The sequence below is a fragment of the Saccostrea cucullata genome, unplaced genomic scaffold (assembly GCF_032062105.1).
Source record: "Saccostrea cucullata isolate Sc308-1 unplaced genomic scaffold, CSIRO_AGI_Scuc_v1 ctg787, whole genome shotgun sequence".
Taxonomy (NCBI): domain Eukaryota; kingdom Metazoa; phylum Mollusca; class Bivalvia; order Ostreida; family Ostreidae; genus Saccostrea; species Saccostrea cuccullata.
In genome coordinates, this window is record NW_026933448.1 from 213470 (window position 1) to 226223 (window position 12754).

The 12754-nt window shown below is 32.8% G+C and overlaps 1 protein-coding gene across 1 annotated transcript in view; it reads right to left on the bottom strand.

Annotated features, from left to right (window-relative positions):
- Window positions 1–10198: 10198 nt before the first annotated feature.
- Window positions 10199–12754, bottom strand: part of LOC134238351 (neuronal acetylcholine receptor subunit alpha-7-like) — a 31787-nt gene continuing 29231 nt past the window's right edge. Inside the window, exons 10-12 of the mRNA XM_062720478.1 lie at window positions 11916–12002; window positions 11408–11517; window positions 10199–10741 (exon numbers count right to left, since the gene is read on the bottom strand). Of these exons, the coding sequence (XP_062576462.1) occupies window positions 10310–10741; window positions 11408–11517; window positions 11916–12002 (629 nt within the window). The 3' untranslated portion in view covers window positions 10199–10309. The remainder of the gene's footprint in view (window positions 10742–11407; window positions 11518–11915; window positions 12003–12754) is intronic.

The following is a 12754-nucleotide window of genomic DNA, read 5'->3' on the forward strand; positions in this document are numbered from 1 at the left end:
TGTTTTAACTGTAATGGGACATGTTTATTCCATTAAATCATAAGACAAAATTAATCCTGTACAATTTTCTTAAAGAAACGGTTTCAACTAAAAATTCGTTAAACGATATCTAATTATAATAGAGACAAGTAGCTAAGTTAATACTGAGGTATGTATATAATATAATTTGGTCAACTATCAAATGACTCCTCATGTATTTCAAATAGATTTGCAGCACTTTCCTAGATTTGAATGTTGCTAAAAAGACCGTCCCAGTATCATATTCCTATTCATAAAAAATATCATGTTACATCTGCAAAAATATTTTAACATATTGTATATAAAAGTTAAAAAATGAAATCGTAATATTGATTATTAAATATCATATGACAGTTATTTATTATAAAGTTATATGTAATCAAATGGAAAAATATTATACATGTATGCGCGTTTCATATCTAATGAAACATGTGGCGACAAGTTGCTGTCCTATTAATAGTTGCTGATCTTTAAAAAAGGACTACAATAAGAGGACCATATACATGTCTTTCAGACCGAAATTAAATTAAGAAATTTTTTATGTGTGTAAATATTCATGTTTTATCTGCCTTCTTTGACAGATAGTATACTTTCACATCAAAATTGTAAAATTTTATTTCCGATTAGCCTTTAGTTTTGTCATTTTAAAAAATCGGGCTGTTTTGATACATATAACCCATAACAGCTGAGACTTAACATCTGTTCTGAATTTATACGGAAGAAATCTATCATTGGAAAATAGATCTGATGGTACACGTTTAGCACAGCTCTGTAGTACTCATATTTTTTTCGGAGCAATAAAATGAAAGTATTGCAGAAATAATTTTCGTTCTCTTCAGATCAAAAATAAATCATGTAATAATATTATAATATCAAATCTATAAAACAACACATGTATACAATTAAAATGCAAAATCGGTTTAATTGCTTCTCTCTAGACATAAAACATCGATGCATAAAAATGTTAATCGATTTAATATTCGAAGAGAGATAACTCATTCCATATTTTTTTTCAGTGGCTTCATGAAATTGTTCCCGAGATGTTTAACGAATCTTGTCCTCGTTTTAGCTGACGATTTTATCACAATAAAGATTCCAACTGTACATCGTACTATAGAAGCGTCCGCGTTTACAGCGATTCCATAAAAGCTTCTCCGGTCGGGTTCATTGATCAGTGAATCAAAGTACAGCATTGATTGTGATGAATATTATAAATATAAATAGATACAAATATATATTTTTTCCATTTCTAATTTTTATGCGCCGGGATCGATAAATCCGGGGCATATACCGTTTGTCTGTTTTTCTGCAAACTTTAACCTTCACCATAACTTTTGAACCACGAAAGATAGACACTTCATATTTGGTATGCATACTCCACTTTTTAAGTTCTTTCAAATGACATCAATGACCTTGTGACCTTGACTGTGCCCTTTATGCTAAAAAATAGCTTTTTGGTCTGCAAAATTTAATCTTCGCCATAAATTTTGAACCATGAAAGATAGAGATTTCATATTTGGTTTGCAAATTCCACTAATTAAGTTCTTTCAAAAGGCACAAAGGTCAATGACTGTGACCTTGACTGTAATCTGTATGCTAAAAATAGTTTTTTCGTACCTTCGCATACCTTTTCAAGCATAAGAGATAGAGACTTCATATTTGGTATGCATACTCCACTAATCAAGTTCTTTCAAATGACACCACGGTCAATGACGTTGAGACCTTGACTGTGACCTATATGCTAATAATAGCTTTTTTCGAACTTTGTTACAGCAGGGCGCAGTGTTTCACAAACACATCTTTTTTTTTCTTATCGATATATCTTTGTAAGTTAGCGGAGTTGATATCTTGTTAATTCTACCGGAATGTAAATTAGGCAATTCGATAGGTCAGGAGCTAAGGAGGCCTAATACGCATGCAAATCTCGTGCGCATGTGTCTCTGTTTCTGACACTCAGGAGGCCAAATATGCATGAAAATCTCATGCGGCTGCCTTTGTGTTTGACATCAGTGTGCGTGGACTGTTGAAATTGGCCTAGAAGTCCTAGTGTAATTTAAATCTATTAGTCTACATTTTTAATGTCTAATTCTACAATTTTATTTCACAATGAAATGGAAATATAAGGACTCACTGTCTTGTTAGTATAGTATGCCAGGGACATCAACGATAGTGGGAAACATGGGATAATTTATGCATAACGGGCTTCGCCCGATAGTGGGAAACATGGGATAATTTATGCATAACGGGCTTCGCCCGTTATGCAAATTATCCCATGTTTCCCACTATCTTTGATGCCCTGGCATACTACACTAACTAGACAGTGATTCCTTAAGTGATTCCTTAAATAAATCAGTGAAACCACAATCAAGATGCTTAAGTAAATTTAATGAGAAAGGAAATCTTTCGATCTCAACAAAATATGATATGTGTCTTTGAATATCATAATTAATTTTTTCTTTTAAAAATGAAAGAAAAAGTGAGCAAGCTCAAATACCCCACGCTCCCCCAAAAGTCGAAGTGCTGAAATTCCCGGAAAAATAAAGGAATCGAAATTTCCTGGTAATATGCACCTCTACACATTATGTCCTAAATATCTGCAAAGTTTGACAATTGTGTTGCAGCGGTTTATGAGGAGTTGCGCTGACCAAAAAAAAAACAACAAAAAAAAAAAAAAAAAAAAAAAAACAAAAAAAAAAAACAGGACTGACGGACTGACTGACTGACACTCTGACTGTCTGACTGACTGTCTGACGTGTCAAAAACATTATACCTCACGCAACTTGTTGCGTTGGGTATAAAAATCCTTGTATGAATTCTGATCCTGTTTAAAACAAACTGTTAAAGCGTTAAAACTTAAATAGACCTTTAAATTCTATTTTCAAGTATAGATATATGTCATTGGTTAATGGATCTAGCTAACAAAGATGGTGCTTGCAGAACTTTGTAATGTTTTAAATTCATTGTAAGGCTGTACGCACACTCCATAATATAATGGTTAAATTATTGATGTCCAGAAGTATAGTAGATTTTTAAAGATTGCATTAATATTAGTGGTTTTGGCCTCACCCCTCAGGCACCAGGGGGGTAGGGACCATGAAATTCACAATTTTTGTTCCCCTTCACCAACAGATGCTTTGTGCCAAAATTGGTTGAAACTGGTTGAGCGGTTGCAGAGAAGAAGCTGAAAATGTTCAAATGTTAACCCAAGGCGCAAGACGACGGACAAAAACGGATAGCAATAGGTCACCTGAGTTTACAGATGACCTTAAAATATATTATGTTCATTCTGTTTCAATATTTTAGGAAAAAATCTATGACAGTAGAAATGTATTTTGTAAAAAATAATATAACCAGAAGTCTTCGATGAGACTGTGGCTTTAGTGGTTTGTAAGTATCATAAAGGAAGAGAAAAATGAATCTGAAACTTTGCATAAAAAAGCTCTAGCTATGTAGCTTCAGGTAGTCTTTGTGTGTGCCAGTTTATATAAAAAGCAAACAAAACTGTTGGATGAGTAGCATTTTTAGAGTATTTCACAGAAATATCTATTTTTTGTTAAAATGGAAGCACTGCTCATCAAAATTACAAACTCAAAACAAAATTATGTATCTTTAGTGTAGTCTTTTTGTGATTCAAATTATATTGAAACCAGACCGTAGGAGGAATAGCCATTAAAAGGAATTTCACAGAAATTTCTATATTTTGTAACCATGGCAACACCGTTCATCAAAAACCAATGCATCAAACTATGAATCTTAGTGTAGTCTACTTGTTTCAACAAAGTTTGTCATGTTATATTGAAATCAGACTAAATCTGCAGGAGAAGTAGTAAGTTAAAGTTCTATTTTTAGTAACTATGACAACTGTTCAAATAAAGAATCCATGCACTAGTTTATGTATCTTAGTGTAGTCTACGTGTGCACCAATTTATATTGAAATCAATTCTTCTAAAGAGACAGACGAATGACGGACACCTTACTATCGCATATTTACAAGCTCTTCTGAAGTTCTGTTCATTTAACGGTAGAGCAAAAAAAAAACTCTAAATCTATTCATGGTGCCCATTTTTGAATACAGTAAATATTTGCCACAGATTTGACTTGAATGTTTCAACGTTTGTTCACCCTAGATATGCATTGTTTGCGTCTCATGGAAATTATTGTCAAGATGTTATTTAATAAAGGGACAGTAGAGAAAGTACGGAAGAATGTCAATCAGTGAAGTCTGCCAACAATGACCTCACATGAACCCGGGAATCAATGGCGTCAGAGGTGACACTATTCACACAGTAAATCACATCAATAACCTCACGGACTACGTTACAAGGGAGATAACTCCTATAACATTACCACCAGCAGCTTCAGTCAAAGTCGAATATTTAAAAAATCATGAACGAACAAAACAAGGTGTATAAATATCTTTCAAGAATATCTCAAAATGACTTTTATAATTAACATTTTTACAAAATGCTTTCCATTGATTTGCAAATTTTTATACATTAAAGATATTCTCTTATTGATGGAAAGGGGTACAGAATAACAGGGATATTTGTATACATATATCTAGATAAGTAAGTAAACTCACCCATTGCCGAGCCAAACAAAATCAGAAGCAGAAGAAACATGACAGGAACCTCTAATGGTGTATTTAGCCTTCAGACGGACGACAGTAGCCGTGAGGAGGCCATGATTTCTCTGTATTTCTCTGGGTTTGTCTGTATCCCTCTACACAGGACTATCGATCATCAGCGGTCCTCTGATAGCGCGGCAAACGTCGTTATAACAAAACGAGGGACACACATCACAAAAATACATCAAGAAAATACACATCACAAAATCAGAATGCAACGGTCAATCTGACAAAATATACAGTCCCTGATTATTCGGATATAAAGAAGACCATATTGATTGAAACATTCAGTTTGGAGGAAAACTTCGTATCCCTCATTGTAAGCCCTAAAACACGGGGAAATGTAAAAATAGAGGGAGCACATGTAGATACAATCTATTTTGGGTTTCAGTCATGCTATTGTTTTAGTGATGCTACTAGATTATGTCTATTTTTATCTTTCAAAGAACAATAGCGTAACCACCGAATCCGTATGACGTCATGGCTGTCATAGCAACAGTTGTGTCTCTTTACCAATGTACGCACTATATGCTATTCGCTCTAACTGGCCAAAAAAAAAAAAAAAACACAGGGGGGCAGGTATATGTATATCTTTACATATGATAAGTGGAAGTTAGTATGTATGTACAGGACTTTGTAAATAAGTTTATTTCAATCTGCATGATCTCATAATCAGTTACTTACACTATAGTTCTTGTACACTAGGTCTTGTGTAGTTTCTGTGATAAATACCATAAATAAATAAATACAAATTCAAAAATACATGAACCATAATCAAGATTCTTAAAGGTAATAAATGTAAATCAAAAAAGGGAATCTTGCTTTTTATGATATGCTGCGCATCTTAACAACATGTTATATGTGTCTTTTATATCATCATTAATATCTTCTTTACAAATTTTTGTTGCTATTGTGATCCTTTTTTAAACCATATTTTTAACGTTGATTTAAAACAATACTAGTATTCCAATATAAATTCATTTCCTTTGTTAATTGATCTAGCTTACAAAGATGGTGCTTGCACAACTTTGTAACATTTAAAAGCCATTGTTTCTTTGTGTTGTTTACTTGTGTGCCAAATTCTACTGACTCAGGGCAAAATGTAGGTGAAGTGGCGGAGAAACTTATACAGAAATTTATTTTTTGATAATCATTGCAGCATCATTCATATATACAGAATATATGGATCTTGTGTGTCAATTTATACTAAATCAGACCACAATGATAGGTCGAGGAGTGCTTTCAAGAATTGATTACAGACGCACGGACAGCTTGACAGACGGATGTCTTTCTATCGTAAAAGTTCTTCTGGGTTCTGAATAGTAGAGCTTAAAATGATAAGATAAAAATATTGTGATGTACATATCTTTTAACTAAACGCACAATTCAATTTTCGATATGTTTTCCCCTCTTTCTGTTTCGAGTATAAGAATATAATTTGCAATGCTACACCATCGATTGGTGGCGTCTCCATATGAATGAAAAATTCTGGAGAGGGACGTTAAACAACAGACAAACAATCAAAGCCCTTTTGCACCCGATCATGAATTGGCGAGAAAAAAGGGTATACCAGTAGATGCCAATTGGCTACTTACCTAATCACCTAAACTGTGTTTTAAACAATATTTATTCAGAACACTTAATAGATTGGACAACAGGCAAACTGCCTATAAATACCCTCTCTATAATTTAAATTACCTGTGCCCTTATATTCTCCATCAACTGACTATTAAAGGGTTTATCTTAAATATATGTAATTTTAAGGAGTCTTTTTGTAAACGCTTTGAAGACCTCAATTAATTGAATGACCTGACTAGCCCATGGCTTGGGCTAGCCAAAGGGTAAAACAAAAACTTTCAGAAAGTCAGCATTACAAGTTATAGTAGAAGCTGTCGGCTGATACTTTCTATATGTTAATAAGTTATATATTTATAAAATGTAAAAACTTTTGTCTTTAATCCTCGCATAGTTTGGGAGCTATCGTAAAAATAAAATTTAAACATATCAACCTTTTGCAAAATCTTAAAGGCAAATAAAGTTTAAAGAATGGAAGAAGTTAAATTGTAATCAAGTTTAAATTCATTTATTTCACTCCCACCAACATCAGTGACACATGAGGTACTGTAAATAAGTAAGTCGTCATAGCTGTGAAAAATAATTAATATATGATACAGTAGCATAAATGAGAGGCATATACATATGTACAAAGTATAGAATATAATGTGGAAATGTTGAGGACAGACAGTGCCATTTCTTCTAAATTTTAATATACAAATGAAACATTTGGAGATAACAAACAGTATTCAAGATCAAAATCCATAAAACAATAGGGAATAGGAGCAGAGCTAGCACGGACCATCAAAACATCAGAGGTGGAATCAGGTGCCATGGAGGTGTGAGTATTCCCTGCCAACCAGTCACACCTACCATGTGCTCCTTGTAATGCATGATCGGGAAATAACAGGAAAATCCGTCGCCAATTCAGTGTGTAAATAATGAACTAACAATTAGTATGAAAAACGTCAGTCAGGATTTGACCCAATGATAAATTGTATTTGCTGACAAGGTCAATGTATCGAGAACTTATTAAATGATGACTTTATACGAGACTGCACGATAAATTAAAGTACTTGTGTGTGCAACAGAATTTGTTTTAACAAAATTATTTTGCAAATGACCAATGACAGTGTAATTAAATTTACGAGTCCCATTTTCCTTGAAAAAGCAGCTGTCAATGAAATTAAAAACATGGACTTTAATTTGTCGTTGGGTATGGTTGTGCATGAAGTTGAAAAGTCGTAAGTTTTTAAGCTGTTGATTTTGGTAAAATCTTGTGATTTCAAATTGTCCAAGAGTTCTTTGGAATTTTTGAGTATCCATATCTGATTCACACCACTTCTTGAATATATTGCTGCGCGGTACTCAAGAAGTTTTTTCTTCACTACTGTCAATATCTTAGTGAGGAATAAAGAAAGAGGATTGGTTAAACATTTACTGGAACCCGCAATGTATCTGTGTTTGCAATGATTCTTATGAAGTTTCGGAATCCAATATATCCAATATATATAGCTGTATACGGTAGTACAAATTTTGGTTCTTCGGGATATTCAAAACTGACATATGACTTTGAAGAATTTCTTCCTTAGAAAGGGAACTATGAGTATAAGGTGGATTACCACTTATAAAATTAAATTCAAGTTCTACTAAAATAATTTATATAATGAGCCTTACAAACGAAGAGAATGTTGTTACCTGCTTTGACAGCAGGGACCAGTACGTACAGATCTTGTAATCTATTTATTTCTTTTTTTTTACTTCTGGATTTTTGAATACAGAAAGATAGATGGTTTTTCATATTGCCTCTCAATCTTTTAATACGCAATTTTAAGATGGACCTGATACATTTAATCCATTCTGACAAGGTGTCAACGTCTTTTTTCATATTTGACCCATCGTCTGGTGTACTCTTCCATAATATTTATGAAATTCCGACGCCAGTTGAAGGATCGGGGTTCTCTATATTTAGGACCTTTTTAAATAAGTGATCTAAGGTACTCATTATTAACTATATTTACGTCACCTGTAATAACGTGTACATAAGGACTATAGTTATAGGGTACGGAAGCCCATTTAGGACCTATCAAAAAATATTTTTGAATTCGTTATAACGATTTTTTAGAATTCGTTATAACGAATTAAATTTGTTATAACAGATTTATTGAATTCGTTATAACGAATTTAATTTGTTTTAACAGATTTATTAAATTCGTAATAACGAATTTAATTTGTTATAACAGATTCATTGAATTCGTTATTACGAATTTAATCTGTTATTACAGATTTGTTGAATTCATTATAACGAATTTAATCTGTTATTACAGATTTGTTGAATTCGTTATAACTAAATTCGTTGAATTAGTTATAACGAATTCAACAAATCTGTAATAACAGAATGATTAAATTCGTTATAACGAATTCAATAAATCTGTAATAACAAATTAAATTCGTTATAACGAATTCAATGAATCTGTAATAACAAATTTAATTCGTTATAACGTATTTTAAAAGGCTGTAATAACAAATTAAATTCGTTATAACGAATTCTAAAAGGCTGTTAAAACAAATTAAATTCGTTATAACGAATTCTAAAAATTTGTTTTAACAAATTAAATTCGTTATAACGAATTCTAAAAATCGTTATAACGAATTCAAAAATATTTTTGATAGGTCCTAAATGGGCTTCCGTAATAGGGCAAAGAACATGAACACGATGGATTATGTTTGGTTTTATGATTAGGTTTGGTTTTATGATTATGTTTCAGATACTCGTTATCCAGGTCAGGTAGAGTTTTTTTGAGATTGAAAAGTTTAGAAGCAATGGTACAGTGTAGATGTATATTTGTAGGAAATACAAGGTGTAGTCTTAACTTGAAATATGGTGGAATACAAGAACGGGCCCTTTTGTGATTAAGAATATTACTTATATTAACCGCGTCAACTCTTTTATTGGTATATTGAAGTTTAAGGAAAAGTTTTATTGTTTAAGCTGCATTTTCTTCAGTAAAATGCGCGGGTTTAAAAAGCCTATGATCTCCACAATCACAGATCCAAGTCTATATTCTGGTGTCTAGGAATAAAAATTTCCTTGGCCTTTTCAAGAAGACTTTTAACAGTATCAAAGGCACAATGTAAACCTAACTCTTATTTACATACGACAGTAATGAATCAAAAGCGACATCGTATATTACAGGTTTATTGTAAGACCGATGCCCATGACTACGCTTACGTCTCTGTGTATGGTTAAAAGTCCTATCACATTTGCATTGTGAAACTGTGGACTGGAAAGATTTCCAACACTATCGGCATTGTCATTGCATCCATAGGGAAAGGTTGCCCCTAGTTTTTGAATTCAAAAGAGATCATTCTTGCAAGAACATATATAATGGGAATCGCCTAGTCTCCCCATATTCCACAGACCCAGGCGTGCTACTCTTAAATGGAAATTTTTGTCTTGGTTACATAAAGCTTCCACGCGAGCAATACAAATAAAAACAATTCAAAGCTTTTTGTAGATCTTCAGCTGTTTCAGACATAATAACAGTATCATATTCATATAACAAAATAAAAAATTTGAGATAAACATATAACACTTCTTCAATAGCGTCAGTTATGCTTTGCAAAGCAATAATATTTCTGTCAGAGAGAAACTCTTCAAGGTCATTAATCTATACGGAAAAAGAAGGAGACATATTTTCACCTTGGCGAACACCAACATTAAAGTAAAAAATACTCTGTAATTGTGTCATTCAGAGAAATCAAAGATTGAATTCCTATATTCATATTTTCATGTAGTTGAATCATTTCCCGCTGTTAATTGTTACTTAAGGTTAATCATAATTGAAGCAGGGGAAGACATTAAAACGGCGGCGTAAATCTTAGATTTTTACAATGCTTGGATCTGTAGCTCTCTGGTTTATCGGTCTAAATTTTTTCAACCAGAGTACAGATCTGCCGCAAGGAACCGTCCAGTGTAAATGCTGTAAGCATTTGCTTTTATTACCATTTATTCACAATGGAAGTTTCAAATACAATGTGAAAATACAAAGTAAAAATGAGTGTGTTAAAAAATTTTCATATTGTTCTCCTTAATGTAGTAGACTATCTTTACGTTGTCACTAAATTCGGGGCGGAAAACAGAACAGCTAAAGTAGATATAACAGTAAAGGTCACACAAATCCAGAGACAGAGGCGGTCAATCACCATGGCAGCGAACCGCCATTCCCCCCGCACTATCACCTCTTCCTCCTCTCTCTTACACCTCGTTGTAATTTTTCTCAGTTCTCTTAAAATCGATAAAAGGTCTGATTTTGTGCTTAGGAATGGTGAATCTCCGGGTTTGGGGACAGCTCCGTTTTCCATTCGGATTTCATCTTCAAATTCTAGTCCCGATAGCAGACACCTGGATTGTCGTTCTTGGACCACGATGTCATGGAGACGCGTCCTCTCTATCGTATCGTTGGTGTGTTTGTGTTTTTGCTGTCCTGGACGTTTCATGAATAGTAGCCAGGCAAGTCGTCCGTTGATCCATTCGTTTACCTAAGTTTTAAAAGACTTTGAAGACCAGTATTCTTTTAAAATCAAGAAATTTGACACAAACACAAAGTTTACAAATTTATTTTCAAGATAAAAGTGAAAGGTAGAGATAACATACTGGCTGAAATACTGCCAATATGACGTTAACTATAATTTATTTATTAATTTATTATTATAACAAGGGGACTTTAAAACATGGGAGTCAAAATACAACTCAGTGCTCGGTTGTATTATGACAATCATAGATTTTGCTTAATTCTGACTTTAACCAAAAATGGGTAGAAAATTACCCATTCAGGTTGTTAGACATATATATACCATATGCAAGTGATGGTTTAATATTACTCCATAAATTGTGGAAGATCACGATAGAAAAGTTGAAATCATCTATTTGTCATTACATGTAGTTTAGTTCTGTTATTAACGTTTATCGTCAGTTTAACATCAACATATGTATCACATGTCAAAAGCATTCTAATGTCTTTTATTACTACTTCATTTGGAATATTTGGAGTCGACACATGAAAGTATAAATTTAAGCGTCAAGCTGAAGTACAACAGTATTTTCCCCCAAGTTTTTGAATAATTACACATCTGTTTTCCCATACAGAATATATAGCTACTAATAAGCCTTAATGCTTTTCCAAAATAAAAATGCATACTTCTTACCCAAGAAGGGATACTGTGAGTTTCTGGTCCCCGATAATGAAAATTAAGAACGATAACTGTGAACATCATGGACATGGAACACATGATCATGATACAGCAGAAGTATATACCTGTATGATAAAATCACACGATTCATGTAAAATTAATACCTGTAAGATACAATTACACGAAACAGGTAAAATAAATACCTGTAAGATAAAAACACAAGACTCAGGTAAAATTTTACCGTAAGATAATAAGTACAAGACTTAGGTAAATGCCTGTAAGATATCGTTAGTACAATTTCTTCAAGCCTTTAGATGATGATTATATTAAATTAAAAATAAATTAACCCCTCCACATTGTAAATAAGAAAAAAATAATGTTAACGAGGATCGAACTGGCACTGATCATAAACTACAGCACTAATTAATTACGACATGAACTTCTGAAACACTGGGTGCAATGTAAAGCCAAAATACATAAATCACGTGGTTTGCGATGTGCATGCTCACGTGACATTACCTACCAATCAAAGGAACAGCGTCAGAAGTGGGTGGCATCGTCTCTGCTACCAGTAACAGGAATACCATAAGAGACAACAGAATCGTCACTCCTGTAATTAATTAATGTAATTAGTGTTCAAGAATATACATTTCAAAGTAACACTGGTCAAGTCTTTTTGCCGACATGTTTATTCCATTTGGTGAAATCAATAAGTTTAATAAAACTCGTTATATTTTGAATTATGCATCACAGATAATCGAAACTTGTGTCCTTTTTTATGTAAAGAAATCAATTATCTTTGAAGCAATTTATAAATGAATATTAATAAAAATGTGGAGAATTTAAAATGGCTAATAAATATGAGAAAAGTTGTCTCACTTCTTGATAAATTAGTTTATAAATTATGCAAAAGAGAATGCCTTCCTGTATTTTTTAACAACCGTAAATACATGCATTTTCATGCAATACCTGATATAAAAGTTGATTTTCGAAAGTGCAAATAACTTTTTGTATATTTTTATTTAATTTCAGAAATAATTTTTTGGTCCTTGGATTGTTATATATGCGTTTCTTTATCAGTGATCTGTATAACTGCACCTTCGAATAGATACATCATGTGCAATTCGAAGAGCAATGAACTGTCTGTTAATTATACGGTTTGAAATATGTGTTCTAATTTGATAAATTTCTCTTGAGTAACTTTTGAATTTGGCAGATCTATTTCTTGGCCATTTAATTGAGTTTTGGATAAAAACTCGACTTAGAAAATTAAATTACAAGCCAGAAAATATAAACAGATATCAAACTTCAGAAGAAAGGGAGCCTTGGTCGCTTCATTTGGGAAATATTCCGTGAGTAACC